This window comes from Dipodascopsis tothii (genome assembly GCF_038497935.1).
Source record: "Dipodascopsis tothii strain CBS 759.85 unplaced genomic scaffold V1510scaffold_5, whole genome shotgun sequence".
In the NCBI taxonomy this organism is placed as follows: Eukaryota; Fungi; Ascomycota; class Lipomycetes; order Lipomycetales; family Lipomycetaceae; genus Neoaidaea; species Neoaidaea tothii.
In genome coordinates, this window is record NW_027117989.1 from 186,716 (window position 1) to 212,887 (window position 26,172).

The 26,172-nt window shown below is 68.3% G+C and overlaps 12 protein-coding genes and 1 non-coding gene across 13 annotated transcripts; 5 read left to right on the forward strand and 8 right to left on the reverse strand.

The window, feature by feature from the left end:
* Positions 1–684: 684 nt before the first annotated feature.
* On the forward strand, positions 685–4,047 carry V1510DRAFT_412009 (PLC-like phosphodiesterase). The gene has a single exon (XM_066932997.1). The coding sequence runs from the start codon at positions 1,148–1,150 to the stop codon at positions 4,004–4,006; it is 2,859 nt and encodes a 952-aa protein (XP_066790697.1). The 5' UTR covers positions 685–1,147; the 3' UTR covers positions 4,007–4,047.
* On the reverse strand, positions 3,967–5,085 carry V1510DRAFT_412010 (anticodon-binding protein). Its single transcript, XM_066932998.1, has 2 exons — positions 5,023–5,085; positions 3,967–4,874 (listed from the first exon to the last, which is right to left on the reverse strand). Exons 1-2 carry the CDS (start codon positions 5,023–5,025, stop codon positions 4,026–4,028), a joined length of 852 nt encoding a protein of 283 aa, XP_066790698.1. The 5' UTR covers positions 5,026–5,085; the 3' UTR covers positions 3,967–4,025.
* A 426-nt stretch (positions 5,086–5,511) lies between these two features.
* V1510DRAFT_412011 (P-loop containing nucleoside triphosphate hydrolase protein) lies at positions 5,512–8,734 on the forward strand. Its single transcript, XM_066932999.1, has one exon. It carries the CDS (start codon positions 5,523–5,525, stop codon positions 8,613–8,615), a length of 3,093 nt encoding a protein of 1,030 aa, XP_066790699.1. The 5' UTR covers positions 5,512–5,522; the 3' UTR covers positions 8,616–8,734.
* Positions 8,730–10,087, reverse strand: V1510DRAFT_412013 (uncharacterized protein). The gene has a single exon (XM_066933000.1). The coding sequence runs from the start codon at positions 9,666–9,668 to the stop codon at positions 8,796–8,798; it is 873 nt and encodes a 290-aa protein (XP_066790700.1). The 5' UTR covers positions 9,669–10,087; the 3' UTR covers positions 8,730–8,795.
* A 292-nt stretch (positions 10,088–10,379) lies between these two features.
* On the forward strand, positions 10,380–10,628 carry V1510DRAFT_401441 (uncharacterized protein; the record flags this gene model as incomplete). Its single annotated transcript, XM_066932027.1, has 2 exons — positions 10,380–10,409; positions 10,440–10,628. The coding sequence occupies 2 exons, from the start codon at positions 10,380–10,382 to the stop codon at positions 10,626–10,628; spliced, it is 219 nt and encodes a 72-aa protein (XP_066790701.1).
* A 974-nt stretch (positions 10,629–11,602) lies between these two features.
* On the reverse strand, positions 11,603–13,843 carry V1510DRAFT_444186 (glycosyltransferase family 20-domain-containing protein; the record flags this gene model as incomplete). Its single annotated transcript, XM_066935680.1, is given in 7 exon segments — positions 11,603–12,580; positions 12,593–12,691; positions 12,719–12,805; positions 12,830–12,928; positions 12,956–13,054; positions 13,067–13,117; positions 13,133–13,843. The coding sequence occupies 7 exon segments, from the start codon at positions 13,841–13,843 to the stop codon at positions 11,756–11,758; spliced, it is 1,971 nt and encodes a 656-aa protein (XP_066790702.1). The 3' UTR covers positions 11,603–11,755.
* A 1,648-nt stretch (positions 13,844–15,491) lies between these two features.
* V1510DRAFT_374069 (uncharacterized protein) lies at positions 15,492–16,770 on the reverse strand. The gene is made up of 2 exons (XM_066931523.1): positions 16,273–16,770; positions 15,492–16,241 (listed from the first exon to the last, which is right to left on the reverse strand). Exons 1-2 carry the CDS (start codon positions 16,663–16,665, stop codon positions 15,549–15,551), a joined length of 1,086 nt encoding a protein of 361 aa, XP_066790703.1. The 5' UTR covers positions 16,666–16,770; the 3' UTR covers positions 15,492–15,548.
* Positions 16,771–17,230: 460 nt separating this feature from the next.
* On the reverse strand, positions 17,231–19,576 carry V1510DRAFT_412024 (tRNA synthetases class I (M)-domain-containing protein). Its single transcript, XM_066933001.1, has 2 exons — positions 19,124–19,576; positions 17,231–19,092 (listed from the first exon to the last, which is right to left on the reverse strand). The coding sequence occupies exons 1-2, from the start codon at positions 19,210–19,212 to the stop codon at positions 17,256–17,258; spliced, it is 1,926 nt and encodes a 641-aa protein (XP_066790704.1). The 5' UTR covers positions 19,213–19,576; the 3' UTR covers positions 17,231–17,255.
* A 90-nt stretch (positions 19,577–19,666) lies between these two features.
* Positions 19,667–20,806, forward strand: V1510DRAFT_412026 (uncharacterized protein). Its single transcript, XM_066933002.1, has one exon. It carries the CDS (start codon positions 20,129–20,131, stop codon positions 20,618–20,620), a length of 492 nt encoding a protein of 163 aa, XP_066790705.1. The 5' UTR covers positions 19,667–20,128; the 3' UTR covers positions 20,621–20,806.
* V1510DRAFT_361063 (centromere protein Chl4/mis15/CENP-N) lies at positions 20,621–21,843 on the reverse strand (the record flags this gene model as incomplete). Its single annotated transcript, XM_066931045.1, has 3 exons — positions 20,621–21,148; positions 21,180–21,508; positions 21,540–21,843. The coding sequence occupies 3 exons, from the start codon at positions 21,841–21,843 to the stop codon at positions 20,621–20,623; spliced, it is 1,161 nt and encodes a 386-aa protein (XP_066790706.1).
* Positions 21,844–22,420: 577 nt separating this feature from the next.
* Positions 22,421–25,045, forward strand: V1510DRAFT_290918 (BRO1-like domain-containing protein). Its single transcript, XM_066930666.1, has 3 exons — positions 22,421–22,873; positions 22,905–23,090; positions 23,122–25,045. Exons 1-3 carry the CDS (start codon positions 22,625–22,627, stop codon positions 25,021–25,023), a joined length of 2,337 nt encoding a protein of 778 aa, XP_066790707.1. The 5' UTR covers positions 22,421–22,624; the 3' UTR covers positions 25,024–25,045.
* On the reverse strand, positions 25,007–25,513 carry V1510DRAFT_428596 (uncharacterized protein). The gene is made up of 2 exons (XM_066935272.1): positions 25,394–25,513; positions 25,007–25,363 (listed from the first exon to the last, which is right to left on the reverse strand). The coding sequence occupies exons 1-2, from the start codon at positions 25,490–25,492 to the stop codon at positions 25,067–25,069; spliced, it is 396 nt and encodes a 131-aa protein (XP_066790708.1). The 5' UTR covers positions 25,493–25,513; the 3' UTR covers positions 25,007–25,066.
* A 415-nt stretch (positions 25,514–25,928) lies between these two features.
* V1510DRAFT_t40 lies at positions 25,929–25,999 on the reverse strand. Its single transcript has one exon. It is a non-coding gene; the product is annotated as a tRNA-Gly (tRNA).
* Between the last annotated feature and the right edge of the window lie 173 nt (positions 26,000–26,172).

Genomic DNA, 26,172 nt, shown 5'->3' on the forward strand with positions numbered 1-26,172 from the left:
CCGGCCGCGCACGTGCGCGGCAGTGCCACTGCCCGCCGCCGCCGCGGACATGCCGGCAGCCTGTTCGGTCTGGCTGGCGCGACGCAGCCGTTCGCCCACATACGTCTGTGGCTGTGTCCAGGCATCCGCCCGCGTGTCCACTTTGAATTTCATTTCCCCACGCTCACCGCTCGCTACAGCGGCGCCGGGACCGGCGCTGGGACCGGCCGCCAGCCGCGCGCGGCCGTGTCTGCGCCAAGCGCGGCCGCTCGCGTCGGCAAGCACCGCCCGCGCCGGCTAGCCCGGTCTGGCGCGCGGTCCGCGGCCCGCGCCCGCGCGTGGGTCACAAGCCACCGTAGTGCGTTCCAGAACAAGCGCCGGTGCGCCTGGCGCCCTCGGCTGTGTTCCGCAAGGCGAGGGCGCCAGACCAGCGAGCGCCGGCGCCTCTGGCCAGCATGGCCCGGCCGGCCGGTGGTGCCGCGCGACTACTGCGCGCAGCACGCCTTCCCGACGGCGGCCAGAGTCGGCCTTCCGGCACAGGCGCGGCGCACGGCGGCGCGTCGGCGCCGGCTGCGTGGTAGGTCACAGCGGATCACAACCTGCAGCGTCGCTGCGCAGCCGCGCGAATATCTCGGCACGGCCCACGCCGCCCCAGACCGGGCACCGCCCGCTCAACAGCCGCCAAGTCCGCGCCCCGCCGTGCGCGGCCGTGGCAGGCCGGCGCGCTGTGGCGCTAGCGCGGCGAGCGCGACAGACTGTGGCGGAACGCGACAGCGCCCGCCGCTGTCGCAGCTAGCCCTGCAGGCGCCTGGTGCCGCCAGCCCGTCTGCACGCCCTAGACGTCCTAGATCTGCCCCGCTTTAGCCTGGCAACGGGCCGGATTTAGGCTGGCTACGGTTAGAGTCCGGCATGGCCGTGACCGCCAGACAAGGCGTGGTGCGGGTTGGTCATTACGTAGCCTTCCAAGGCACATCGTCAAACTTGATCCGTTTTTAACCCGTCGCCGAGCCATCTTCTGGCCATGCTGTGCGCACGCAACCCCGACAGCTGCCGGCCTGCTTCTGTCTAACGCTCGAGGACGACGAGGCGTGAGACGCCCGGAAGGAACTGCGGCAGCGAGTCGCGGAGACAGCAGAGAGAGGCAGAAAGAGGCAGAAACAGAGAGAAAATGCTTTCAATTGGCCGCGGAGACAGCACGCTGACGCCAAAGCCGGCAGACGAGCGGCCGCCGGCTGCGGCACGGACAGAGGCCGCTGAGGGCGGCCGCGCGGCCGGCACAGACGCCGTTGATTCTCTCGAGTCGCCGCTGGACGCGCTGGCGACGGCTGAGCTGACGGCGGCGATCGAGGCCGTTGCGCGGCCGGCGGGGACGACCACGGCCGCGCCGGCAGTCGCGGACGCACCAGCAGGGACAATGCCGGCGCCGGATCCGGCCGCAGACGCGGCGACGGCGCCAGTGGCGACGCGGATCCGGCCTCAGGCGCTGGCAGCGTCGCCGACGGCGTCGGCGCTGTCGTCGACCTCGCCGACGGCGGCCCTGACGGCCGCACGCGGGCGCGTGCGCGGCAGCACGCCGCTGACGGACGAGGAGCGCGAGGACGACTTCGACTCGGCGCTGTCGTCGTCGCCATCGCTCTCGGTGGCGACGTCGCCGACGACGTCGCTGCGTTCGTCGACGCAGCTGATGCGGCGGATCTCGCGCGGCGCGGTGGACAAGATCGCGCGCAAGAGCAAGACGCCGAGCGGCGGCCCGATCACGCGGAGACGGTCGTCGTCGTCGCTGGACGGCGGGTCGCCGACGGACTACATGGCGCCGGTGGTGCCCGAGATCCTGGTCAAGGGCGTGCCGTTTGTGCGCGTGACGCGCAAGAAGCGGGTGCAGTACAACTTCGTGCTCGACGCCGAGGCCGGCACGGTGTCGTGGGAGGCCAAGAACAAGGCGGCGAGCCGGGTGGTGGTGGACAATATCAAGGAGATCCGGACGAACGAGGACGCCCGCAACTACCGCGAGGAGTTCAAGATCTCGAGCGAGCACGAGCCGCTGTGGACGACGATCATCTACACGAACGACAGCGGCAAGCTCAAGGGCCTGCATCTGATCGCGCTCTCGAAGGAGTCGTTCCGGCTGTTTGTGACCACGCTGCAGCGGCTGCTCAAGTACCGGTCGGACGTGATGAGCTCGCTGTCGATCCCCGGCGACCGGTTCGTCAAGGTGCACTGGCCGGCGTACGCGGCCGCGGACGCGGACGAGGGCAGCCGGCTGAACTTTGAGGGCGTCGAGAAGCTGGCGCGGCGGCTGCACGTCAACTGCTCGAAGGAGTTCCTCCGGCGGATCTTCAACGAGGCCGACGAGGACCGCAACGGGCTGCTGAGCTTCGACCAGTTCCGCAACTTTGTCAAGCGGCTCAAGCACCGCGACGAGATCGTCAGCATCTTCAAGGCGGCGTGCCGCGCGCCGCAGGGCCCGTCGCGGGCCGCGCTCTCGCTGGACGCGTTCGACCGGTTCGTGTGCGAGACACAGCGGCAGCCCACGCCCCGGAGCGAGATCGAGCGCATCTACCGCAAGTTCCTCGATGAGAACGGGCACTTCACGGCGGACTCGCTGTCGGACTACCTCATGTCTACGTACAACCAGCTGATCAGCCAGCGCGAGGGCAACCTGGACCAGCCGCTGAACGAGTACTTCATCTCGTCGTCGCACAACACGTACCTGCTCGGCCGGCAGTTTGTGGGCGAGTCGTCGCTGGAGGCGTACATCCGGGTGCTGCAGCGCGGCTGCCGCTGCGTCGAGATCGACTGCTGGGACGGCCCGACGGGCCCGGTCGTGTCGCACGGCCGCACGTTCACGTCCGAGGTGTCGTTCCGCGACGCGATCAAGACGATCCACAAGTACGCGTTCATCGTGACGCCGTACCCCCTCATTCTGTCGTTCGAGATCCACTGCAGCCTCGAACAGCAGGTGCAGATGGCGCGGATCATGACGGCGGTCTTTGGCGACAAGCTGCTGACGGAGCAGCTCATGACCAACAAGCTGACGCTGCCGTCGCCGCAGGAGCTCAAGCACAAGATCCTGGTCAAAGTCAAGCGGCCGTCGGACGTGGACCTCGCCAACGAGCTCGACGCGTCGGGCAGCTTCAGCAGCACGACCAGCACGACGTCGACCGAGAGCCAGTCCGAGGACGCCGACGGCGGCGGCGCCACGCCGCGCGGCCGCCGCAGCCGCGGCGCCAGCAAGATCGCCGAGGAGCTGGCCGCGCTGGCCGTCTACGTCCGCGGCATCAAGTACCGCAACTTCTCGCTGCCCGAGTCCAAGACGCTGACGCACTGCTTCTCGCTCGGCGAGCGCACGTTCAACTCGTTCTGCAAGGACAGCACCAAGCTCGGCCAGCTCGAGAAGCACAACCAGCGGTACCTGATGCGCGTCTACCCGTCCGGGTTCCGGTTCACGAGCTCCAACTACGACCCGGTCGTGTGCTGGAAGCGCGGCGTGCAGCTGGCGGCGCTCAACTGGCAGACGTACGACCTCGGCCTGCAGATCAACGACGCCATGTTTGCCGGCACCGACCGCTCCGGCTACGTGCTCAAGCCGGACGTGCTGCGGTCCGTGTACGCGCGCGCGACGACGCCGGTCGGCGTCAACATGCGCACGCTCTCGTTCGAGGTCATCTCGGCGCAGCAGCTGCCGCGCGCCAAGGACATGAAGCCCGAGACCGCGTTCGACTCGTACGTCGAGGTCGAGGTCTTTCTGCCGTCCGGCCAGGCGCTGCGCAAGCGCACGCGCGTGGTCAAGAACAACGGCTTCAACCCGATCTGGAACGAGGCCTGGAAGGTCGACGTCGACGACTACCTCTTCGAGCTCGTGTTCATCCGGTTCAACGTGCACCACGTCGACCACGGGCTGCTGGCGACCTACTGCGCGCGCGCGTCCTACATGAACGAGGGCTACCGCCACATCACGCTCAACGACGTCCAGGGCGAGCAGTTCATCTTCTCGTCGCTGTTCGTGCGCTTCTCCATGGCCCGGTAGATTAGATGCTATGTACATGCTACAGATAGTCCTTTTTGTTGGCCGTGCGGATGAACCCGCGGTGCCGCCACTCGACCGCGGCGTCCTTGTTGTCGATGGTGCCCAGCCGCAGCTCGTACAGCCGCATCTCGAACCGCGGGCCGACCTCGGCCAGCTCGACGCCGTCCTTGGTCCGGACGTAGACGTGGTGGCGGACCGAGATGAAGTCGCCCGAGTTGGCGAACGTGATCACCCGGGACGAGTCCTTCTTGACGCCGGGCGGGAACATGTGCTTGAGGATCTGCACGACGCGCTTGCCGAGCGCCGTGGTGAAGTTCTCGAAGATCAGGTGGGGGTACGCCTCCGAGACCGATCCGGCGTTCTGCAGGTCGTGCCGGAGCACGACGTTGTGGAGCGAGAACGCGGCCGTGGGGCCGTGGGGGAAGTGCGACACCGTCAGCGACGTGGGCACGCCGCGGTGCTCGTGCAGCACGATCAGGTCCGTGACCGCGGCCGTCTTGCAGGCCTTGACAAACGCCGGCAGGACCGTGTTGCCGCGGTTGAGCCGCACCGCCGTGGGAAACAGCAGCCGGATCTCCTTGGTGAACTGCGACAGCCGCGTCGACGGGTCGCGCGACGTGGTCACGACCACCCGCGGGTCCTGCACGCCGCTGAGCGCGCTGTACTCGTCGTCGATGTCGTCCTGCGTGGTCTCGTCGTACTTGAAGTCGCGCCGCAGCTCGTCGTCGCCGGCGAGCTCCTGGGGGATCGGCTTGCCGGACGCCAGCGCCGCCCGCAGCTGCTGCCGCTTGACGGCGAGGTTGGACTCCTTGAGGGCCAGCGACTTGCGGTAGAGGTACTCGCGCCGCTCTCGTGTCTGTCTTCTGATCTGGCTGGTCAGCGCTGGTGGGGGGGAGGGAGAGGGCGCGGCCGGCGCCGGCGGTCCGGGTGGTCCGCGCCGGCGCCGGCGACGTCTGGCCGGCCGCCCGGGCCGCTGCGGCGCGGCGCTGGCGGCCGGGCCGCCGATCTATACGTACCATCTTGCGTTGCGTTGATCCAGAGAATTTTTTTCGGTTTTGAGCGGCGGCGCGGCGCGCACATACGGCATAACTGCACCAGCGCGCGGCACTCGCTCTCCCACCTGCCGCACAGTCTGAGCCGCACGGCGTGCGGCGTGCCGGGGTATGGCCACGGTCACCTCAGGCGGGCACGCCTCCGGCGATCCGTCGCCTGACCCGTCGGACCCCGTCGGGCGCACTGCCGCCAGGAGGCTCCGAGGTCGCCAGCACGCGCCAGGCAGCCTCCGGCGCCCGTGCCTCAGCTGTCGTGGCCGCGCCTCCGAGACCAGCGCCGCTCGGCAGAAGCCGAGCCGCCGCACGGCGTGCGGCTCGCCGCGCCGCAGCCGCACGGCGTGCGGCGGCATGCCCCCACGCCGCAGCACGGTTGTGCCGCAGCGTCACACGCCAGCGCGCAGTTACCCGGAACATCACCGCTTTTTTTCTGCGTCGCAGCAACGCAGCCCGCAGATTCGGCCAACATGGACGCCTTTGCCCACCTGGGCCAGCAATTTGACGCCGCGCTGCCCGCCGACAGCGGCGAGCGGTACGGCCGCCTCGGCCGCCACCGCCAGCTCGACGACGAGACCGAGACCGTGAACTCGTCGGACGTGGACGACGACGACTCGACCGCGGACGGCATCAGCCTGGCGTCCGCGCCCGCGTCCGCCGCGCTGTCGCGCGCCGACGACGACGAGGACCGGCCGCTGCCGGAGCACGCGTGCGCGTACTGCGGGATCTACACGCCCGCGTGCGTGGTGCAGTGCGCGCAGTGCCAGAAGTGGTTCTGCAACTCGCGCGGCAACACGTCGAGCTCGCACATCGTCAACCACCTGGTGCGCGCGCGGCACAAGGAGGTCTGCCTGCACGCGGACTCGGACCTGGGGGCCACCACGCTCGAGTGCTACAACTGCGGGTGCAAAAACGTGTTCCTGCTCGGGTTCATTCCGGCCAAGTCGGACACGATCGTCGTGATTCTGTGCCGGCAGCCGTGCGCGTCCGCGCCGTCGTCCAAGGACATGACGTGGGACACCAGCCACTGGCAGCCGCTGATCGAGGACCGGTCGTTCCTGTCGTGGCTGATCGCGATTCCGTCCGAGGCCGAGGAGCTGCGGGCGCAGCACCCGACGCCGGCGCAGATCGCCAAGCTCGAGGAGCTGTGGAAGAGCAACGCGGGCGCGACGATCACGGACCTGAGCAAGACGGCCGAGGAGGACGAGCCGGTGCCGGTGCTGCTCAAGTACGACGACGCGTACCAGTACCAGCGGTGCTTCGGGCCGCTGATCAAGATCGAGGCCGACTACGACAAGAAGCTCAAGGAGTCGCAGAGCCAGGACCACCTCGCGGTGCGGTGGGACATCGGGCTCAACAACAAGCCGCTGGCGTCGTTCATGCTGCCCAAGATGGACATGGGCGACGTCAAGCTGGCGGTGGGCGACGAGATGCGCCTGCGCTACGTCGGCGACATGCGGCCCAAGTGGGAGGGCGTGGGCTACGTGATCAAGATCGCCAACAACGTGTCGGACGAGATCACGCTCGAGCTCGGGCGCAACGACAAGACCGTGCCGTCGGACTGCACGACGTCGTTCTCGGTCGACTACGTGTGGAAGGCGACGTCGTTCGACCGCATGCAGCTCGCGCTCAAGACGTTTGCCATCAACGAGATGTCGGTGTCGGGCTACATCTACCACAAGCTGCTGGGCCACGAGGTCGCGCCCGTGATCCTCAAGACGGCGATGCCGGACCGGTTCGCCGCGCCGAACCTGCCGGACCTGAACGTCTCGCAGGCGCACGCGGTCAAGTCCGTGCTCCAGAAGCACATCTCGCTGATCCAGGGCCCGCCCGGCACCGGCAAGACCGTGACCTCGGCCAGCATCGTCTACCACCTCGCGCGCATGAACTCGGGCCAGGTCCTCGTCTGCGCGCCGTCCAACGTCGCCGTCGACCAGCTGACCGAGAAGATCCACCGGACGGGCCTCAAGGTCGTCCGGCTCACGGCCAAGTCGCGCGAGGACATCGAGTCGTCGGTCTCGTTCCTGTCGCTGCACGAGCAGGTCAAGATGAACGACACCAACATCGAGCTCCAGAAGCTGATCCAGCTCAAGCAGGAGCTCGGCGAGCTCTCGAGCCAGGACGAGAAGAAGTTCAAGAAGCTGACGCGGAGCTGCGAGCGCCAGATCCTGGCCAACGCCGACGTGATCTGCTGCACGTGCGTCGGCGCCGGCGACCCCCGCCTGTCCAACCTCAAGTTCCGCACGGTCCTCATCGACGAGTCCACGCAGGCCGCCGAGCCCGAGTGCATGATCCCGCTGGTCATGGGCTGCAAGCAGGCCGTGCTCGTCGGCGACCACAAGCAGCTGGGCCCGGTCATCATGAACAAGCAGGCCGCGCGCGCCGGCCTCCACCAGTCGCTCTTCGAGCGGCTCGTGCTGCTCGGCCTCGCGCCCATCCGGCTCAACGTCCAGTACCGCATGCACCCCTGCCTGTCCGAGTTCCCCAGCAACATGTTCTACGACGGCAGCCTGCAGAACGGCGTCACGACCGAGGAGCGCCTGCGCAAGCACGTCGACTTCCCGTGGCCCGTTCCCGAGACGCCGATGATGTTCTGGACCAACCTCGGCCAGGAGGAGATCTCGGCCTCGGGCACGTCGTACCTGAACCGCGCCGAGGCGTCCAACTGCGAGAAGATCGTCACGCGCTTCTTCAAGGCCGGCATCGAGCCCAGCCAGATCGGCATCATCACGCCGTACGAGGGCCAGCGCTCGTACGTGGTCTCGTCCATGCAGACCAACGGCACCCTGCGCAAGGAGCTCTACAAGCAGGTCGAGGTCGCGTCCGTGGACGCGTTCCAGGGCCGCGAGAAGGACTACGTGATCCTGTCGTGCGTGCGCTCGAACGAGCACCAGGGCATCGGCTTTCTGAGCGACCCGCGCCGGCTCAACGTGGCGCTCACGCGCGCCAAGTACGGCCTGGTCGTGCTCGGCAACCCCAAGGTCCTGTCCAAGCACCCCATGTGGCACCACCTGCTCATGCACTACAAGGAGAACCGCTGCCTGGTCGAGGGGCCGCTCAACAACCTGCAGGCGAGCCTGATCCAGTTCGCCAAGCCGCGCGTGCCGTTCCGGGGGCTGCCGCCGCAGCGGCCGCCGCCGGACGCGAGCTACCTGGCGAGCGGCTCGGCGCGTGCGGCGCGCGCCAACCTGGCCGTGGGCCAGCGCCCGGACATGATGGGCCGGCCGTTCAGCAGCGGCAACGTGATCGGGTTCATTCCGGACGACCTGGCGTCGCTGCGCAGCGGCATGGGCACGCCCGGCTACGCCAACCTGTTTGCGTCGGGCTACGGGCTCAACTCGTGGCAGGACGTCGGCCAGCCGGGCAACTCGCGGCTGCCCGGGCGCGGCAAGGTCGTCGGGTACTCGCACAGCGACCGGCTCAAGCAGTACGTCGACAACAACGACGACAGCGCGTCCGTGTACTCGGGCATGGGCGAGAGCATCTACTCGGGCATGGACGACGACACGGTGAGCGTGTCGACCGGGTTCGCGAGCCAGATCGGCGGCGGCCCGTACGACTGAGCGGCCGGGCCGGCCTCCCCTTTCCCCACACCGCCGCGCCGCCGCGCCACGCCGCCACCGGCCGCCACGCCGCCACGGGCCGCGCCACGCCGCCCGGCCGCCGAGCGCGCAGAATAAACTAAACCTTTTATTGACATGCAAAGAGCACGTGATCCAGAACGCCTAATAGAGTACAAGAGCCTAGGCCTGGTCGGCCTGGTCGGCGTCGGCCGACCACATCAGGTGGCGGCCGTGCAGCGCCGCGTAGACAACGAGGCCGACGAGCGCGGCGATCGACAGCCGGTAGAGCACGACGTAGGTCGTGCTGGCCACGAGCCGCGCGCGCCACACGCGCTCGATCTCGGACACCATCTCGGTGTTGCGCCGGAAGATCTCGAGCGACTCCTCGATGATCTCGCGCTTCTGCTGCTCGGACAGCGCGTTGCGCGTCTGCAGCTCGAACGTCTTCTTGAACGACAGCCGCAGGGCCTCCTCGTCGTCGACCTCGAACCGGAACAGGTTCGTGCCCTGGAGCATGACCTCCTCGGCGGTCATGCCCTCGACGTGCGGAAACAGGCCGGCCGACATGGCCAGCTTGGACCGCAGGATGCGCCCGCCGGCGAAGAGCGCCAGGTACATGACGTGGCCGTACGCCAGCAGCAGGTGCGGCTTGTCGGCGACGCGCTTGCGGATGTGCGCGACAAAGTCGACCTGCGCCGGCAGCACCGGGCTCTCGAACTTGGACCGGTCGCCGTAGTAGAACATCAGGTCGCGCTCGAGCGGCACCGTGCGGGCCATGGCCGGCTGCCACACCTCGCGCAGGATGGCCGCCATCGGCGTGTCCTTGGCCTTCTCCTCGTCCCAGCACTGCTCAAACGTGTTGAAGACGTGGTAGAACGCCTGGATGCCCTTGCGGTACGTGCGCGCGTTGCGCAGCGCAAACACCATCTTCAGGTTGATCAGCGCGTTGATGCGGCTGTGCTGCTTGCGGGTCGCCCAGTTGATTCGGTTGCCGAGCGAGCCCGTGTCGGACGGCAGCGGGACCATGTCCTCGGACGCAAGCTTGGTCGTCATTGTGTTGTGTGCTGAGCGGGACGTGCCGGACGTGCGCTTTAAATGTCTTCGGGCCGACGCGAGCGAAGCTGCGAGAGCGCGGTCGAACGTTCAGGCGGGTTTAAAGCCGCGGCTAAGCTAGGGCGATAGAGTCTGGACTCTGTTCGAACGGTCGCGGGCGAAATGCAGACCGATAGCTGGCAGGAACGTAGGGTACGTGCAAACGCCGGACTCGCGATGATGGATGCGGGCGGCGCAGACGGGCTGGCGGTCGATGTCTTTCTTGCAGACGCACAAGGCCGGACAAGGGTCTGCTATATATGTGCGAACGCCTCGTGACAGCAAATTTTTCTCCGTGCACCTAGCGCCGCAAAAGGCCACCTGACGTATAGCGCGCATGACGCATTCCCCGCGACGCCCTGGCCCGTTGGCGCATGCAGCTGTTCCCGCGGACTCGCGCAGGGCGGGCCGGACCGGAGCCGGCGCGCGGCCGGTGCGCGGCCGGTACCGGGCCAGCCACCGGCCGGGCCTGCGCTGCGACCGCCTGACGGGGGGGCCTGGCCAGGGCGGGCGGGCCTGCCGTACGCCGCGACGGCTAAGGCCGAGCCGTCGCGAGCCGTGACAGTTATGCCCCACGCGTCGCACCACGCGAGCGCTCTTTATCAGATTGATCTAATCTGATAAATGCCGCACCTCACCAGTCTAGCCCGGCCGCCGTTCTCCGACATCACCATGGTCGACAACGCGTGGAACGTGGCCACGGTAAGGGCGCGCTCGACACCGCTGACGCAGACCGTGACGCTGGCCGTCGTCTGCACGGCCGTGCTGGTCTACATGTACCGCTGGGCGCTGCGGCCGCTGCTGGAGCGGTACCGCCTGCCAGTGGTCGTGCGCCTGCGCGACCTGGCGCCCGTCCGCCTTGCGGGGTCGGACGACCTAGCGGCTGCACCTTCCCCTGACCCGGCCGCACCCGAGCCGTGACCCGGCCGCCGATCGTGCGACGCCAGGGCTCTGGAGCGCGCCGGTGCCTTGGCGCGCGCGGCCGCAAACGGCCGCGCGACTGAGTCACTCGACGTGTTGTGCGGCTAGTGTACCGTCGCAGTGGCGTGTTGTGACGCGCCGTAGCAGCTACGCGTCTGCGTGTGCTGTAGCGCGTGTTTTGTGTAACAGGAATGGCATGAGTGGCATATGGGCGGCGACGAGGACAGCGATGTCGGCGTCACAGGCGGTCACACGTAGTCTTGGCGTAGCACGCCGACAGCGGCGACGTGGGTGTGAACCGAGACCACCGCTGGGCTCGGACGGTCTGCGGCGGCGAGTTCGTCGACGGCAGGATCTGCGCCCGGCTATGCTGGTGTCGGGTCGGGTCCGATCCGGGTCCAGGTCAGGTCCGAGGTCCGCGCCATGTCTGGGTGCAGTCCGACGAGCCTTCGCTGCCCAGTAGGGCCGCCGACCCGGCTCGCCCTGCCAGGGCGAAGCAGACCGGGTCGCTCTGTCTGGTTGGGCAGTCTGGGTCGCTCTGTCCGGTCCGGGTCGCTCAGCCTGGATCGCCCGATCCGGTTGCTCTGTCCGGGTCGTCCTGTCCGGGTCGCCAGGTACGGGTCGCAGGTACGGGTCACGCAGTCCGAGTCACACAGTCCGGCCCGCCCTGGCCGGATCACGAAGTCCGGGTCCCGCAGTCCGGCCCGCCCTGGCCGGATCACGCAGTCCGGGTCACGCAGCATGACCCGTCCAGTTCGGGTCGCCCGGTCCGTTGCCCGGCCCGGGTCGCCCGGCCCGGGTCGCCCAGCCCGGGTCGCCCAGCCCGGGTCGCCCAGCCCGGGTCGCCCAGCCCGGGTCGCCCAGCCCGGGTCGCCCCAGGTCCAGCGCTCCGGGTCCGTCGTATCTACGGCGTCTACAGCCGGGTACTCACGCTGGTACGACCGTGGCATCGTCTACTACGTTACCGCATCCGAGTGCCGCACCGCCACAGCACTGCATACGAGCACCACAGCCGCGACCGTGCCGCACTCGCGGCACCAAGCCTGCGGTCACACACCCCGTGCCCGCTCAGGCATTGCGCACGTCATAGGCACGGTATGCCCCCCACGTCAACAGAATCTCTGCATTCAGCTACGAATCTCAGCCGCCCATGTCGAGTCCAGCACGTCCAGGAACCGCGCCACCCACGTCGCGCACGTGTTGGTCGTGACCTCTTCAAACAGTCGCTGCCAGCGCACGTTCTTCTCGTGGTCCGGCATGGCCAGCGCCGTCGCAAACGCGTCGCCCACCTGGATCTTGTCCCACGGGTTCACCAGCAGGCTCTCGTCGCCCAGCACCGAAGCCGAGCCCGTGAACTCGGAAAGAATCAGCGCGCCCTTGGTGTCGCGGCCCTGCTGGCAGAAAATGTACTCGTGGCAGGTCAGGTTCATGCCCTCGCGCAGCGACGTGACCACAAACGCGTCAGCCTCGAACAGCAGCGCGATGTACTGCTCAAACGAGATGTCCTGGTGCAGAAACACAACGGGCTGCTCCAGGCCGACGTGGGCGTGCGTCGAGTTGATGCGCGTGACAATGTCCGACACGTCCGACTCGAGCTCGAGCGACGCAATGTTGGTCAGGCACACCTGGATCAGCACAGCCTCCTCGGTGAAGTCCGGGTGGGAGTTCAGGAAGGTCTCGTAGCCGAGCAGCTTCTGGCGCACGCCGCGGAACTGGTCGAGCTTGTCGCGGCCGACGATCAGCCGGCGGTCGGGCCAGCGGTCGCGGATCATCTGGCGCCAGCGCAGGACCTCGGGGTCCTCGCCGACGCGGCGCAGCGACGGCGGGTCGATGCCGATCGGCACGGCGATGATGGGCACGAAGCGGCCGCCGTAGAAGACGCCGTCGGGCGTCGTCTCGAGGCCGAGCAGCAGCGAGCACGTCTGGCGAAAGTGCCGCGCGTACTCCTGCGTCTGGAAGCCGACCACGTTCGCGCCCAGAATGCCCTCGAGCAGCAGCTTGCGCGTCGGCAGGCACCGGTAGACCTCGGACGACGGGAAGGCGATGTGCAGGAAGAAGCCGATCTTGGCGTCCGGCACGCGCGCGCGCACCATGCCCGGCACAAGCATCAGGTGGTAGTCGTGCACCCACACGGTGTCGCCCGGCGCGTGCACGCGCACAACCGTGTCGGCGAACGCCTGGTTGAGCGCGTTGTAGTGCACCCACGAGTGGTCCTCGTATGCCTTGGACTTGGCGTTGTCCGGGATCTGGTAGTGCAGTGTCGGCCACAGGATCTCCTTGCAGTAGTGCGTGTAGTGGCCCTCGATGGTCGAGTCGCGCGCAAACACCGGCGTGTTCTCGTAGTCGTTCTCGAGCGCGGCCGTGATGGCCGCCTTGGTCTCGGCGTCGAGCGCGTCCGTGGGCATGCCCAGCGTGCCGATCCAGCGCTTGTGCAGCACGCGGCCCTCGGCCTCGGCGCGCGCGATCGCGTTGCGCAGGCCGCCGTTGCCCTTGTTGTAGCGCACGACGCCCCACGACGCCGCCATCTTGCCGCCCAGCGACGTCGCGCTCGCGCGCCGCCCGACCGCCGCCGGCGAGATCGGGCTGGCCGGCGGCCGCGGCGAGCCCCGCAGCGCCACGCGCAGCGACGGCGCGTCCGGCGCGCGCCGCACCCGCTCCTGCACCAGGTGCTTGGCCGGCGGCGGCGACGACGCCCGCGACTTGGGCTGCGTCACGAACCGCTTCTTGTCCGAGTCCACCGACGTGCCGGACGCCGTGCGCGACGCGTCCACGTAGAGCCGGCTGAACGCGGGCTCGATGCCGGCCGCCAGCCCGGCGAGCGCCGCCGGCGACCCCGACCCGACCGACCCGAACGACGAGTCCGCGCCGGGCGACGTCCCCGCCAGCACCTGCTTGAAGAAGAACTCCTCGCCGTCCGACGCCAGCGGCGGCGACGCCGGCGGCGTGTTCTGTGCCGACGTGATCCGCGACGCCAGGCTCTTGATGAAGTTCGGGATCGGCTGCGGCGTGGACCCGCCTACCGCCGTGTCCAGCGAGATCTTGGGCGTGCCCTTGGCCTCGCTGGCCGCGCTCGCCGTGCGCACCTCGCCCCCACGCAGCCCGTACGGCGCCGGCCGCGTGATCTGGTGCGACACAAACCGCTCGGCCAACGACGGGTCGTCGATGTTGAAGTCGATCGTGTTGGGCAGATACAGCGATACCACCAGCAACGACATCCTGGCTGCTCTGTCGGTCAGCATCCGTCGAATCGCGGTCGCCGGCGGCCGCCGGCCGCGGCCACCGGCGCCGGCTGCGCCGCAGCCGCGCCCGGCCGCCGTGGCCGCCGGCACCCGCGCCTGCGCGCCCGTCCGCCGTTTGGCCCGGGCCCAGCCTGCTTACCTATGCTTTCAAATTCGCTCACTTGCGTTCATCACTCGCCCCGCGAGTGCTGTCGGTCGCCTGAGTCTCTGCCTGTGCGAGCTCTGGCCTCGTTCGCGCGAGTCTTGGCCTGCTGTGGCGCGGGGAATCTGTCGTTTGGTGCCAAGTAGGACCCGACCGATGTATAAATAAACGATTTGGCGATGTCAACGTCTGGCGAATCCACGTGTGTCCAACGCATACATATGCAGAGCCGACCGCTGTCAGCGCCGGCTGCGGCAGTCTGCGCCCAGACGAGCTACGGCTACGAGGGGCGCGACGTGGCGGCCGGCCTGCGCGTTCGCCGGGGGCCGGCGGCGCGGGCGGGCGCTGGGGACGCGATGGCCGCCCGCCAAAACGGCCGACGAGTCACGGCGAGTCGCCGGCGGCGCCGCGGCGGACGCGTCCGACCGAGCCGCCGGCGCCAGGGAGCCGCGCGCGCGCCGCAGACGGCGTGGCCGGGACTCGGGCCATGGCCGGAGCCGCCGCCGAGGCAGCGGCAGCGGCGACCCCCCTGCAACGTGCGTTGGCGAGCCTGCACCGCGCCTGACGGGCGTCGCCGGCCGTCTGAGCGCGCCGGGCCGGCTACGGTCGACACGTCGATGCGCGCGCTTATCGGGCCGGCCATCGCTGGCGATGGCCAGCAGGCCACTGGCCGCTACTGCACCAGCCACCGTGCGGGGTATTCGTGCGGCCGGCCCTTGCTCCTACTGGCCGTCGGCCGGCTCCAGTCCGTGCCAGCAGACGCACTAGGGGGGTGGCGGTGGGCGCAGAGAACGCTGCGCGGCTGGCACAGTGGCTGGCGTAGTGGCCGGCGCACGGCCGACGCAGTGGCCGGCCCAGTGGCCGGGACCACTGTCTGCGCGGATCGGCTGCTACCGCGCCATTGGCGTAGTGGCCGCGACTGCTACAGGCGGCGCCAATGGCGACGGCGGCCGAGTGGGCGCGCGACGCCACTGACGCAGAGGACAATGGCCGCATCGAGCTAGCCCCCCACGCTGTAGCGACGATCAAGCCGAGAGCTGCTGAGAACGTTCCGGAACCAGCCGGCGGTCATAGTCCGGGCGCAAGCGGCGCGGCCGACACGCGTGCCGAACGCGGCCGGGCGGCCCACGACGGCCAGGCTCGGCCTTCGGCTGCTCCGGCCGTGCCTGCGCCCGAATGTGTCTCAGGCGGGAGCGTACGCGTGGCTGTGCCTGACGGTTCGCTGTTCGTGACATGTGATCCGGTGGGCGGTGCGACGTGCGCGACGTGACCGGGTCCGCTGGGTCCGCTGGGCCCGGCCGCTGGACCGGGTCCGCTGGCAGACCGGGTCCGCTGGCAGACCGGGTCCGCTGGCAGACCGGGTCCGCTGGCAGACCGGGTCCGCTAGTGGACCCGGTTTGCGGGTCTCTACGGGTCTGCACTTTGCAGATCCGGCCGCAAGCCTGCGCTCTAGTCCGGTCCGCGGGTCCGGTCCACGGATCCAGTCCGCGGGTCCGGTCCACGACTCACGCTCACAGCTCACTAACACTCCATTGCTACCTACTTCTTGTCTGAGCCGTACGCGCGCGTAGCGTAGTGTCCGTCAATCACGATCAGGTCCTGCGGCCGGTAGCTCTTGTCGCCGGCCAGGTACGAAGCAATGATGGCCTTTGTACCTTCTGCGTAGCGGACCTGCGCGTCGATAGACGTGCCCGAGATGTGCGGCGTCATGGCGTTGCCGGCGCCAAACCGGTTGCGCATGGTCCGCCACGGGTGGTCCGCCGGGGCCGGCTGCGGGAACCACACGTCGCCGCCGTAGCCGCGCAACGTGCCGTCCGCCAGCGCCGCAGCCACGTCGTCCTCCACGCAGATCGCGCCGCGTGCCGTGTTCACAAGCCACGCGCCCTTCTTGAACTTGGCCAGCAGCTTCTTGTCGATCAGACCGCGCGTAGACTCGTGCAGCGGGCAATTGACCGTGACGATGTCAGCCTTCGCCAGCATGTCGTCCAGCGACTCGACCCGGCGCGCGCCCAGCTCGGCCTCCACGTCTGCCGGCAGCGCCTGGTAGTCGTAGTACAGCATCTCGGCCGGATCAAACGCCTTGAGTCGACGCAGCACGCGTTGGCCGATGCGGCCAACTCCGATCGTGGCCACGACCTTGCCCTCGACGTCGTACGAGTCCTTGGCCACGTCGGCCACGTCCCAGCCACCGGCCATGACCTGCTCGTGTGCGGGCACAAAATTGCGAACGAGCTGGCGTCAGGGCGGTCTGCGCCACACTTACCGTCAGGATAGTCATCACGACGTGCTCAGCCACCGAGACCACATTCGATCCAGTTACTTCAGCCACAGTGATCTTGCGCTCGTTGGCTGCGGTCAGGTCGATGTGGTCTGAGCCCACGCCGGCCGTGACCAGCAGCTTGAGGTTCTTGGCCCGCGCGATCCGCTCCCGCGAGATGTAGCCCGGGTGAAACGGCGTTGTGATGATGACCTCAGCGTCGACCAGCTCGCGGTCCAGCACCGAGTCCGCACCCTCCTTGGAGTCAGTCACCACAAACGTGTGGCCCTGGCCCTCGAGCCACTGTCGAAGTCCAAGCTCGTTTTCGACACAGCCGAGCAGACGCGGCTGGTCCTTGGCGGCCTGGCCGGCCTTGTAGAGTACAGCAACAACTTTCATCTTGATCTGTCTTTTGATCCTTGATCTGTCCTTTGATCTGCCTTTCCGGCCGGCCCGCGGCCATCTTTATACCCAGGCCGCGACCGCGGATCCTTTGTCCCCTCCTCAGGACGGCTGTCACGCGCAGACCACGCTCGTTGCCTGTCTTTGTGCTGCCCCGTTCCACCGGAACCCCAGAACGGGCTTCCGTGCGGGGAAACCCTAACCTCGTGATCTGACGTCGTCCACGAGCCGCACGAGCCGCGCGGGCCGCGCGAGCCGCGCCAATCGCGCGCAGACCGCGCCAAGCCGTTGCCGAGCGACAGACTGCTCCGTGCGTGTGAGCGCCCACCGCACGGCAGTAGCCGACAAGCCCCGCAGACCCCGCTGGCTCCGCCGCGGACGCCGCCGCGGACGTCGCCAACGTCTAAACATCCACGGCAGTCCCAGCAACGGTCCCTAGCGAAACTACGTTCATCCGAACCCCGCTCCGACCGACCCAGAACTCTGGATCGGTCGCGCTCGGAAGACCGCGTTCGGCATCCGACTCCGGCCTCGTACCATTGAGCACATTCCGCGCTCCCCGCACGTATACACAATATATTACTAGATCAGACGTCGAGCTTGGCCACCTTGGCGGCCAGGTCGGCCGGAGACTCAGCGGCGTCGGCTGCGGCCGCAGCCGCCTTCTCCAGGCGCTTCTTCTCCTTCTTCTCTTTCCTCTCGCGTTTCTTGCGCTCCTTCTCCTCCTCCTCCTTGGTGTCCTTCTTGCCGCCGAACTGAGTGCGCCACTCTTCCTCCTTCTTCTCGTCAATGCGCGAGAACAGGTGCTTGGCCTTGCCAATGACGTGGCCGGCATGCAGGTCGAGCGAGAACTCGGTCGGCAGCAGCCGCTCCGGCGCATTCAGCTGGGTGGCAATGCCGGTCGCTGTCGCCGGCATGTACGGCGAGATCAGCGCCGACAGCACGTAAACCATGTTCAGGCCGACGGCGACGACGGCCGCGGCCGTCGCCGGCGCGTCCACCAGCAGCGCGTTGTTCATCTTCGAGTCCTGCAGGAACTGGTTTCCACGCGCCGAGAACTGCATGGCCAGCTCGAGGCCCTGGCGCAGGTGGACGTCGTCCAGCGTCTCGAGGTACTGGCCGAGGATCCGGTCGAGGTCGGCCTTGAGCTCAGCGAAGCCGGGCAGATCGGCCGTGTCGAAGTCGGGGATAGTCGAGTCATACTTTGCGTTGACGAACTTGAGGATGCGGTTCACAAAATTGCCGAGGTTGGCCAGGAGCTCGGAGTTGTTGCGCGCGATGAAATCGCGCCACGAGAACATCGTGTCGGCGGTCTCGGGACGGGCCATGAGCAGGTAGTACCGCCAGACATCGGGCGAAATGCCCGTGTCCTTGGCATTGTTGCCAAAGACGCCGACGTTGCGCGACTTGGAGAACTTGCCGCCCTCGTACTGCAGGTACTCGGTGGTCGAGATGTGGTGAAGCATAGTCCACGGGTCGCGCGTGCCAAGCTGGCTCGACGGGAAGACGACCGTGTGGAAGGGCACGTTGTCCTTGCCCATGAACTGGTACAGCTTGACGTCGTCCGGGCTCTTCCACCACTCGGCCCAGCGGTCGGTGTAGTTGGCCGTGATGGACACATAGCCGATGCAGGCGTCGAACCAGACATAGAGCACCTTCTCGCTGTAGTCAGCCAGCGGCACCGGCGTGCCCCACTTGAGGTCGCGCGTGATGCAGCGCGGCCGAAGTCCCTCCTTCAGCCACGAGTCAGTGATCTGCTTGCCGTTGCGCGACCACGCGCCCGCACCGAACGACCGCTCGACAAAGTCCTCGACCTCGGGCTGGAGCTTGTCGAGCCGCAGGAAGATGTGCTTCGAGTCCCGCGGTACCGGGCTCGAGCCGTCGATCTTGCACCGCGGCGCGACGAGCTCGAACGGGTTGAGCAGGTTGCCGCACTCGTCGCACTGATCGCCACGCGCGTCGATGTACCCGCACCGCGGGCACGTACCCTCGACGAACCGGTCCGCCAGGAACCCGCCGTGCTTCTCGCAGTACAGCTGCGTCATGCTCTGCTCCTCGAGAAAATCGTTGTCGTGCAGCTTCAGGAAGATCTCCTGGGCGATCTCGGTCTGCTTCTCAGTGGTCGTGCGGCCGAACTTGTCGAAACCGATCCCGAACCAGTCGTAGACCTCCTTGTGCACGGCGTGGTACTTGTCGCAGAGCTCCTTCGGGGTCACGCCCTCCTCGAGCGCCTTTGTCTCGGTCGCGGTGCCGTACTCGTCCGTGCCGCAGATGAAGAGAGTGTTGTTGCCGCGCGCCCGGCTGTAGCGGGCAAACACGTCCGCCGAGAGCACCGAGCCGATGACGTTGCCGAGATGCGGCACGTTGTTGACGTACGGCAGCGCCGACGTCACCAGGATATTCTTCTCGCCTTTGATCGGCAGCCTGGTGTCAGTACGCTCGCGGGAGTACTTACACTTCCGTGCCGCGGACAGGCAGCTCGATGCCGTGGGCGATCTGCCGGTTGGCGGTCGACGCCACCGGCGCGGTCGTAGTTTCGGCCATCTGTGGTCAGTTTCTGCACGGATCTGGGCGCAAAGAGGCCGGCGAGACGGCGACGGTGGCCGTATACGCCACAGGACGGCGCAGGCCTTGCTGGCGCAGTCCCGGGAGCCGCCCAGAGGCGACCGCAGCAGGCACACAGAGAACGCACTCGCCGGCGGGTGTCTGGCCCGTTGTTGACGGTCTGCGCTCGCTGTCACCCGATGTGTCTGCAGTCGCTGCAAGCCCGCCGGCAGACGCCCACCAAGGTGCGGCCCCCGGGCGTGCGGTCGACCAGCTCGGCCTCGTCGCCTCCTGCCGTCGCGATCGTCGCTCGCAGGCCCAATTCGCCCGGTCGTCCTCACCTCTATCTCGTAGTTTCTATCCCCCGTGATCCGTCTGCGGCCGATCGATTGGTCTGCTCTACAAGTCGTGTAGAGGCCTGGCTGGGCTGGTAGACGCGAGACTCAACTGCGGGCGTGGTGTCGTGATGGTTTTCGATTGCTCATCAAATTTTTCGAGCGGAGTTTGATAGCCGCACGCGGCACATTCAGTCATTGATTCGGACGATCGCGTCAGGCAGCGCCACGAACGAGCGGTGCAGAGCGCAGCAAGCCCAGAAGTGCTATAAACAGGCCGCCGACAGAGTGGCAACAGAGGCCAGCGTGCGGGCCAGCGAGAGACGGGATCGGCCTGGCACATAGCCGGCGACCACTACGGCGACCATTGCGCAGGGCACCGCAACACCACTACGACCGCAGGCCACTACGGCACCTGTGGCGCAGGACGGTACCGAGTAACAAGTAACAATCACGCGGCGGGATCCAGGACGCCGGCTGTAACACAGCGTTACACAAGCAAGCGTCCAGCAGTCCGGTAGCCAAACACGCCTGAGCGCTACCAACACGCCCTCCTACCAAACATCCCCACCGACTACGCCATGGACGGCGACTTTGTGGACTCGCTGCTCTCATTGGAACAGTCGTTCTATAATGACGGATATACAGAGGGCAAGGCCGACGGGGTGCAGGCCGGCGCGGCCGAGGGCACGCAGTTTGGGCTCGAGACAGGGTTCAAGCGGTACGTCAACATCGGCCTGCTGCACGGCCGCGTGCGTGTGTGGACGCAGACCGCGGCCGTACGCGGGGCTGAGACCGCGGCCGAGCCGGATCCGGCGTCGGACGTTGTGCCCCTGGCCGGCGGCGGCAGCCGCGTCAAGAAGCAGCTGCAGGTGCTGGCGTCGCTGGTCACGGACGTGCCCATGACCAACACTGAGCCGGCCGTGGAGACCTTCGAGAACAACCTGAAGCGGGCCAAGGCGCGGGCCAAGGTCGTCGGCAGCCTGCTGCGCGACCCGCGGCCGGTCGAGCTCGAGGACGAGGTCGTGCAGGTGCTGCCGGCGGCGGCGCCGGCCGAGGAGGAGATTTTGTGATCACTGCACGAGCCGGCCGTCGCGAATCGTGCCCGAAGACACGCCGTGCTCGCCGGCGAGCCACGGCGGGACCTTGGCGGCGTCGACGACGCCGGCGTGGGCGAGCTCGCGGATGCCGCCAAAGACGTCGGCGCCCTCGAGCGCGATCCGCAGACGCACCCGGACGGGGCCGTTGCCAAGGTCGGCCTCTTCGTCCAGCTCAAACGTGGCGCGCTCGAGCGCGGCAGCCGGCCGCGCGGCGCCGAGCCGCGCGTCGATCTCGCGGGCGCGGCGGCGCCGGGCGCGCTCGACCGGCGGCGCGCGCGCGTCCTCGCGGGCCGCCGCCGCAGCGGCCGCCACGACAGCCTCCGCGGCCGCCAGCGGCGACGCATCCACCTTGTCGTCAGCGTACACCGCCCAGCCGCCGAGCGCACGCGCGTGGCGGCCGGGCCCGCGCAGCGTCAGCAGGCTTTCCAGCGACCGCGCGCTCAGCGACGTCCGGACCAGCTCCACGCGGCGGCCGGGCCGCGACAGCGCGTGCTCAATACACTGCGGTCAGTGCGTCCATGCGCCCACGTACCTCGCGCAGCATGCGCTGTGCCGGCGTCATCAGCGCCGAATGAAAGATCGTCGGCGCGCCCGACGGCACGGCACAGTACACCGTGTCCCGGAACGTCGGCGGCCGCGTCAGCGCGCCAGCGGCCGCGTCGTGAAGCACCACGCGCACGACCGCCAGCGGCAGCGTCGGGTGCTCGGTCACGTAGATGTGGTGGGCCATGAGCGGGGCCAGCTGGGCACCGAGCGCGTCCGCGAACGCGCGCGCCTGGAACACCGGCGGCGGCCCGGCGCCGTCGCCGGCCTGCGCGCGCGACGCGGTCCAAGTGACGGCCGTGCCGCGGTCGAAGATGTCTGCGGTCAGCGCGCCCACGCAGCCACGTACGCTGACAGTCGATCTCGGCCAGCTGCCGCAGGTTCAGCCCGCGGTACCAGTCCGTGTGCGCGACGCGATCGACGATCGCCCGGCGGCTGCCGGCCGTGCGGCCGAGCGCTGCGTACGCGTCGCGCACCTCGGCGAGCTCGTCCGGATCGAGCGGCCGCGGCGGCTGCGGCTCCACCGCGTCGTCGTCGTCGTCCTGCCGCCACGGATGGCACGCCTCGTTGTCGTCAGCCAGCCAGCGCGCGACCAGGCGGACGACGGCGTCCTTGCGCAGCCGCAGCAGCGGCCGCACAATGGCCGGCGACATGGGCACCAGCGTGGTGTCGGTAAGCATCTGGCGATCAGCGTGAACACGGCGCGCCGACGTGCCAAGAGACGCACGGCAGTCGGCAGCGGCTGTCTGGCCGCCGCAGCCACCGCGCGCGAGCGCTGGACTCACCTCGGCGGTTGGCCGTTGATCTGTGTGTTGGGCGGCGCCGACCGCGTTGTGTTGTACACAACACCGCCGCCGACCGTATCAAGCAGCACCACGCCCCAGCCCGAACCTGGCCCACGACGTCAGCGGTCGCACAAGCACAGAGCCAGCAGCGGGAGCCGCTGGAAAGAGATCAACAGACGCACGGTCCTCAGAGCGCGCAGAGCCGCGCGTGACGGAAAGCGCCGAACAGGCAGGGACTAGGGCCTATCAAGCGCGCACTTTGACCGCCGTGGTAGCCACGACGACGGGCTTTTGCGACCGCAGACGACCGTGAGAGACGGCCGGACGCCGTACGGCACCAGAGACTAGTCGTCGACGAGCGCGCCGCCAGGGCTGCGTTGACGCCGCCGTTCGGAGACCGCCGACGGTGGCTTTTGGCCGACTACAAAGCGCCGGCAAGAGCCCGCAGGGCGCGAGCAGAGCGCGCAGACCAGCAGACCAGCAGAGCAACAATCAGCTGCGCAGCCAGGCCAGAGAGGCGTGGCGAGCGGAGAGCGGACGAGCGGACACTGAGCCGCACGAGCCGCACGGACACTGAGCCGCACGAGGCGCATACGATACGAGCCGCACGCGCCGCACGCGCCGCACGATAAGCACACACCGCGCCCCAATGGCTCTGCAGTCCAACATGCTGACCGTGCCTCTGCGCACGACCGAGCCGGTCCAGCTCGCGACCGCCATCCGGCACTCGATCGAGGTGTCGTACGACCAGCACCCGGACATGTTCAAGGACGATGTCGACGAAATCAACAAGCTGCGCGAGTCGGCCGTCGTCAAGGACGTTCACGTGGCCACGCTCAAGCGGCTGGTGCGCTACTTCATGCAGCTGACGTTCATGTCGTCCAAGTTTCCGGCAGACGTAAGTGCGGCCGCGGCCAGGCTGACCCCAGATCGGCGTCAACTTCACATGGGTGGGCACGCTCGGGCACACCGTGTCGGGTGCAGTCAAGCACAAGGACGTGCAGTTTGAGCGCGCCAACGTGCTCTACAACATTGGCGCCATGTACTCGCAGCTGGGCTTCCAGGAGAACCGGACCAACTCCGAGGGCCTCAAGCGCGCGTGCCAGCATTTCCAGGTACGTTGTCGGCCGGGCGCGCTGACGGCAGCACGCGTCGGGCGCGTTTCTGTACCTGAAGGACCACGTCGTGCCCGAGATGCGCACACACCCGCCGGACGAGCTGGCGGGACCGACGCTGGAGACGCTGATCGCGCTCATGCTGGCGCAGTCGCAGGAGTGCTTTTGGCAGAAGGCGATTCTGGACAACCTCAAGAACTCGCTGATCGCGCGCCTGGCGCACCAGGTCTCGGTGTACTACGACGAGACGCTGACCGCGGCGTACCGGTCGCCGGTGATCCGGTCCGAATGGATCCACCACATCACCTGCAAGAAGTTCCACTTCGAGGCGGCCGCGCAATACCGGGCCGCGTCCGAGTGCCTGGCGATCGGCAAGTTCGGCGACGAGATTGGCCGGCTCGAGGCCGCGCTCGAGGCGTCCAACAAGGCCGCCGTCAGCAGCAAGTACGTCGCGCAGCCGGTCCAGGACGACCTCAAGGGCCTGCAGGAGAAGCTCAAGTCGGACCTTAAGCGCGCGATCAAGGACAACGACATGATCTACAACGAGCGGGTGCCGGCGGTGTCGGCGCTGCCGCCGCTCAAGAAGGCGTCGATGGTGACGTCGGCCGTGCCGGACGAGGTGGCGCACGCGGCACGCGTGCTGCACGCCGGCGCGGGCTACGGCGCGCCGCTGTTTGCCAAGCTGGTGCCGTTCGCGGCGCACCAGGCGGCCAGCATCTACGTCGACCGGAAGGACACGCTCGTGTCCGGGCTGGTGTCGAGCATGGAAGTGCTGACGGTGCAGCTGCACGACGTGCTGCAGACGCTCAATCTGCCGAGCGCGCTGCAGGCGCTCGAGAAGCCGGTGGGGCTGCCGGCGCAGCTGGTAGCTCAGGCCGAGACCGTGCGCGCCCAGGGCGGCGCCGACCGGCTGCACGCGATGATCGCGGACGTGGCCAAGCTGGCCGCGGCCGACCGCGCACTGTTCCGCGAGACGGCAGACGTGCTCGAGGGCGAGCGCCGCGAGGACGATGCGCTGCGGCTGCGGCACGGCACCAGCCACTGGGCGCGGCCGCCGTCGGCCGAGGCTGCCGGCGACCTCGCCGGCCAGCTTGACCAGTACGCCAAGATCCTGCAGGCGGCCGAGGACTCGGACGCCAAGGTGCGGGCGAAGTTCGCCGAGCACGAGCGGCTGATCGCGCTGCTCGGCGCCGACTCAGCCCAACTCGAGCGGTACCTGCCGCAGGACGCCAGGCAGAGCGTCCTCGAGGGCTTGCGGCCGGAGGCACGCGCCAAGGTCGACGCGCTGCGTGAGCTCATGAACGAGGTCTCGCGCACCGAGTACCGGCGGCGCAAGTTCGTCGAGGACCTGCGCGCCAAGTCGCACGACGACGAGATCGAGCCCGCGGTCCTGGCCGAGACCGAGCGGCTCGAGCTCGAGGACCCGCTCCGCAAGATCGAGGCCGCCGCGTTCGAGGATATCTTCAAGGCGCGCCTGCGCGCCTACGACGCCGAGCGCGACCGTGTCGACGCCGAGGAGCAGCAGCAGCAGAAGCTCGTGACCGACATCGAGGTCGCCAACGCGGCCTTTGTGGCCGTCGTGCACCGCGACGGCGACAAGTCCGAGCGCGAGCACGCGCTGCAGGAGCTCGAGACGGCCTACTTCAAGTTCACCGAGCTCGTCAACAATCTGGACGAGGGCCGCAAGTTCTACAACGACTTTGCCGGGCCGCTCGCGCGCATGCGCGACGAGGCCAAGGACTTTGTGTATTCGCGGCGCATGGAGGCGCACGAGCTTGAGATGGACCTGACGCGCGATTTTGGCCGGCTCAGCGTGGCGCCGGCGCCGGCGGCGCCCGGCCAGGCCCCGCCGCGGCCGCCGCGGCCGCCGCAGGAGCCGCAGGGTCGCAGCAACGTGTGGAACCCGAGCAGCGGCATTCAGTTTGGCAGATAGATTAATATATACACCGGCCGTCGGCCGCAGCCACCGAACTCATCTAGCGGCCCCACTTCCACTCGCGCTCGTACAGCTTGCGTATCTCCTTGCTCTGCTCGGTCGCCATCGGGTCCTCGGCCTTGGGCGTCTGCAGCTCGGGATGCTCACGGTTGACCTGCTCGACCAGCGCCACGGCCTCGTCTGTGAGCCGCAGCGGCTTGGTCTCGGACATGCGCAGCCGCAGCCGCGGCTGCTCGTCCTCGGCCGCCATGGCCGACGGCTGGCGGCCCTTGGCGAGATCCTCGGCCCGGAATTGCGCGTGGTACTCTTCGACTTCTTCCGGCGTCAGCCGACGCACCTGCGGTCAGCGCGCCCCCGGGGCACTCACCAGTTGGTACGGCAGCCGCGAGATGCCGTAGCCGGCGCCGGCGATCGCACCGAGCGCCAGCACGACCACGCGGCCCGTTGATCGGTTGCTGGAGAACATGCCGGCAGGGACCGCGGTCGGCGCATTTTCTCGCCTCGGCGTCCGGGTAACTGGGCTGGGGTCAGGTTACACGCCGCACAGCGTGCGGCTCGCGGCAGCCTGGCCATCTCGGCGGCGACTCCGCCAAGAGGCAGCGCGGTGAGGCGCGGCTTCCTCAGCACCGCCAGACGGCGGCAGGCCCAGCACAGCCCGGGGGTGGGATCAGCAAATATCACCAGAGAACACCACGATGAGCCGCATTACGTGCGGCTCACGCGCCACATCGGCCCAGACAGAAACCCGGAGCAGCCGTTCTCTATGGACACGCCGTCAGAGGCCCGTAGAAGAACTTCCACGCTCCGGTAGGCACCCTCTACTCGGACTCGCGCCGGGGGGTCGTAGGCACGAAGCGATCTGGGGCCCTGTCTACGTATGCGTCGCAGGCGCGAAGCAAAAATGCGTCCGCCCGGAGTCGAACCGGGGGCCCGTCGATGGCAACGACGGATTTTACCGCTAAACCACGAACGCCTGTTAGGAAAAGGGCTGCGGGATGCGCAGTTGTCAGGGGGTGCGTCGCACGACGTGCGGCGCGTATCACGCGGCGCCACGTGCGCCACAGTGGCTTGATATCGCGGCCGCGGTGCTGCAAGGAACCTGCCACCACCGCAACCGCAGAGACCGCGTCTGGCCACGACACAGAC

What these genes read in the sequence shown, in the direction of transcription:
- V1510DRAFT_412009 (XM_066932997.1), top strand. Translation starts at nt 1,148, where the DNA reads ATGCTTTCAATTGGCCGCGGAGACAGCACGCTGACGCCAAAGCCGGCA.
- V1510DRAFT_412011 (XM_066932999.1), top strand. Translation starts at nt 5,523, where the DNA reads ATGGACGCCTTTGCCCACCTGGGCCAGCAATTTGACGCCGCGCTGCCC.
- V1510DRAFT_412013 (XM_066933000.1), bottom strand. Translation starts at nt 9,668, where the DNA reads ATGACGACCAAGCTTGCGTCCGAGGACATGGTCCCGCTGCCGTCCGAC.
- V1510DRAFT_374069 (XM_066931523.1), bottom strand. Translation starts at nt 16,665, where the DNA reads ATGAAAGTTGTTGCTGTACTCTACAAGGCCGGCCAGGCCGCCAAGGAC. An exon ending in TCGTGATGACTATCCTGACG is followed by an intron (nt 16,242 to 16,272) that starts GTAAGTGTGGCG and finishes CCCTGACGCCAG; the next exon opens with CTCGTTCGCAATTTTGTGCC.
- V1510DRAFT_412024 (XM_066933001.1), bottom strand. Translation starts at nt 19,212, where the DNA reads ATGGCCGAAACTACGACCGCGCCGGTGGCGTCGACCGCCAACCGGCAG. An exon ending in CCTGTCCGCGGCACGGAAGT is followed by an intron (nt 19,093 to 19,123) that starts GTAAGTACTCCC and finishes TACTGACACCAG; the next exon opens with GCTGCCGATCAAAGGCGAGA.
- V1510DRAFT_412026 (XM_066933002.1), top strand. Translation starts at nt 20,129, where the DNA reads ATGGACGGCGACTTTGTGGACTCGCTGCTCTCATTGGAACAGTCGTTC.
- V1510DRAFT_290918 (XM_066930666.1), top strand. Translation starts at nt 22,625, where the DNA reads ATGGCTCTGCAGTCCAACATGCTGACCGTGCCTCTGCGCACGACCGAG. An exon ending in CGTCCAAGTTTCCGGCAGAC is followed by an intron (nt 22,874 to 22,904) that starts GTAAGTGCGGCC and finishes GGCTGACCCCAG; the next exon opens with ATCGGCGTCAACTTCACATG. An exon ending in GCGCGTGCCAGCATTTCCAG is followed by an intron (nt 23,091 to 23,121) that starts GTACGTTGTCGG and finishes CGCTGACGGCAG; the next exon opens with CACGCGTCGGGCGCGTTTCT.
- V1510DRAFT_428596 (XM_066935272.1), bottom strand. Translation starts at nt 25,492, where the DNA reads ATGTTCTCCAGCAACCGATCAACGGGCCGCGTGGTCGTGCTGGCGCTC. An exon ending in CGCGGCTGCCGTACCAACTG is followed by an intron (nt 25,364 to 25,393) that starts GTGAGTGCCCCG and finishes CGCTGACCGCAG; the next exon opens with GTGCGTCGGCTGACGCCGGA.